Source organism: Dendroctonus ponderosae, unplaced genomic scaffold, assembly GCF_020466585.1.
Source record: "Dendroctonus ponderosae isolate FM_Combo_2020 unplaced genomic scaffold, Dpon_F_20191213v2 Dpon_F_20191213_9, whole genome shotgun sequence".
NCBI classification, from domain to species: domain Eukaryota; kingdom Metazoa; phylum Arthropoda; class Insecta; order Coleoptera; family Curculionidae; genus Dendroctonus; species Dendroctonus ponderosae.
In genome coordinates, this window is record NW_026019116.1 from 521,247 (window position 1) to 524,159 (window position 2,913).

Here is a 2,913-nt window from a genome sequence, read left to right on the forward strand (position 1 = left end):
TGTGACGTCAAGCGGCTCGCCGGCCGCGGTGGCTTCAATGCGGAGCATGTAAATATGCAACCTCAGTCTTGATATTGTTGTTTAAACGTTTATATAGTATATTAGGAGAAAAAGAAATTTTTTCAAAATGACTGACACAGATTTTGCAAAGGACAATCTGACATTTTACCACTCGTGGATATGTTTATGGTGGCAACTTACATTAAAAACACCGAAAGTTTTACTTTTGTTGAAGTTCGCGGTGTTAAAGCTAACAGGTAGATTTATAGGCAAAATAGTCAATAGTTTTACTTATATAAATCGATAAAATGTTAGATTGGGGTTTTACTGGCTCTAATTTTCAAAATTCAAATAGAACCTATTGATCAAAATGTAAGTGATTCAAAAAAAAATAGGAAAGTATTGTTTTCATGCTAGTAAAAACTGAATACATCATTAAAAGTGATTTGGCATTGATGCAAAATAGAGGGTTAATTAATAAATATCCTTAGTTACTCAGAATAACAATGTTAAATACAAAAATATGTAATAAGTAAAAAAAAACGTTATTTACAGATCGCGAAGGTATTCTTATGGGTTGAGTTTTTGCAGTAGGATGACCTCCCATTAACTTGAATTTAACATTAACAATAGTTATCCATATCTTCTCCCAGCCAGAATAAATAAATAATATTAAAGTTACATAAAAATATGTGTTAATATTCAAATTGTATTACAAAAATAGTAGGTATTTAACGTAAATGCACGACGATAAAACGAGGTTTTTCCTTCGCTGATACTTATTGTTTCTTTTTATCTTCTAGTATAGCAATTAACTATTTTTAAGGGGATTATTTACTACTATGATGCAGCCGAGAAGCAAACAAAATACAAATTCAAATTATTTATCTGTTACACAATAGACTAAATCAAATCTGTTTTTTATACTTACATTAAAATGATCTTAACATACATGGGCAGTACCCTTCTCAGAAATATCCTTGCATACCTTTACCCTTTAACTATTTTAAACGCCGGCTTTTATCTCGTGGTACTCGAATAAATAGCCTTTCTGGCGTTTTAAAGGCTGGACTACTACACTACAATAAAGTTTTTGAAAAACTGTTGGACCTATTTTAAATCGCCTGATTGATTGCGGACGCAAATTCGAATCAAGAATAGATTAAATAGATAAAGGACATAAGGATCATAGGAGACAATTGTTAAACCAGATGTTGAGCGGATATTTTTTAAAGAAGCCAGGGTCAATTTATGAAAAACGCTCAAGAGTAAGTGCAAATGAAGTGACAACTATTATGAATAACTTTTAATGCAACAATATGTTTTATTATTTGTTATTTTACTTTGTAACAACAAATAATCAATATTTAGATATCTATTTTGTAATAACATGAAATAGTAAAAATTATTACTGTTTTGTAATAATATATAATAAAAATGTTTTGAATTTAATTGAAAACATATTTGAGTTTACCTCGGTTATTTCAGAAAACATGGGTTCCGTCTTCTTATTTTCTATCACGCAATGCATTCTTGATTTTAACACGATACGAATCTCTCTTCAGCTTATAGTATTTATTAGAGCTTATTTTCAATGATTAGTTGTGTTTACCACGCATCAACATTTTTTTCCCATCATATACCCTTTGATTCCTTTATGATTAAACCTTCTCAATTAAGTTTAATTTTTTTAGCCTTGGATTAGTTCAGTTAAAAACATTTTTTTTACATATGCGCCTGGCTTACATTATGTATACATATAGTGTGTCAAGTGTATCTTGTCTCTATAGCTCTTCCTCGTTTTACCGTCTATTTTAAACAGATAGAACGTCTTCCAATCACCAAAATTAACTGATTTTTTAGTTCTATTCAGATACAAGTTGAAGCAGCGAAAAGTATTAAATAATGCTGAACGCCTAAAACAATTTCGTGCTAAAAAATGAGCATTTAGTAATAGATCAACTCAAAGTAGCTTTCATCAACTGACGTCAAAGATTATACAAAGCAAATAAGAAATTGCGACTAAAAATACAAAAACTCAAGAAGAAGAAGAGTTTGCACAAACCCAAGAAGATCAATATGTGGAACCTCTTGTGGAAGAATATTAACCAGAGCCTAAATACTGAACGTATAAAACCCGCGTTTGAGCAAGTTTCTATAGGCAACGACCATACCACGTTGAATAATACCGGTTCTCGTCCGATCATTCGACCCTTGGCAGGCAGGTAGAACGGTCGGATCCTGTGAGTCAGCCAAATCTTGTGAAACGCAGAGCGTCATTCATTGTTCCGGGGAGTTTTCGAACTGACGATTTTAGTTTTTCGCCAATTTTCCAGTTCTTTTGGAGCCGATATTTTGATTTTTTTTTTAAATATCTCTGTTGACTGGATCAAACACTTCGCGACAAAGTGCTGTTAAATAACGTGGCGGACATCTCCGCCAATCGTGACTCGCGCGAAGCCCCTGTGGCTACCACGGACAACGAGGACAATGCGTCCGTAGTGTCGATTGCATCGCACAGCTCTAATTCGAGCAGTGTCGCTGAGCTTAACGCGTTTGCAGGTCTTGCAGAGGAGAAATCAGAAAGATTCAGGCAAATCTGCAGCCTCCTCAAAAAGCATCCGAACTGTGCGCGTTGTTCAGTGCTTTCGGCGGAGCTAGGTGCAGCATACACCACCAACAAACCCCTTAGGTGGTCACTGGTGGTAAATCACATGAATAGTGACCATCCCAGCGCAACGCGACGAAGAACCGTGCAAGCGCAAGTCGGTACCGTACCGATTCAAAAGCGCAAATTTGAAGCGGTAAGCATAAAAAAGCCCACAAACCTGAACAAAAAATCCAAGCAGCCAACGGAAACTCAACTGGCTGAAAAAGAGCCAGCCGTGATTGGTTCAACCATAGCCATGGACC

The 2,913-nt window shown here is 35.2% G+C and overlaps 1 protein-coding gene across 1 annotated transcript in view; it reads left to right on the forward strand.

The window, feature by feature from the left end:
- Positions 1 to 2,913, forward strand: part of LOC109537695 (cingulin) — a 43,380-nt gene that overhangs the window by 2,271 nt on the left and 38,196 nt on the right. Inside the window, exon 4 of the mRNA XM_048669874.1 lies at positions 2,563 to 2,804. Within this exon, the coding sequence (XP_048525831.1) occupies positions 2,563 to 2,804 (242 nt within the window). The remainder of the gene's footprint in view (positions 1 to 2,562; positions 2,805 to 2,913) is intronic.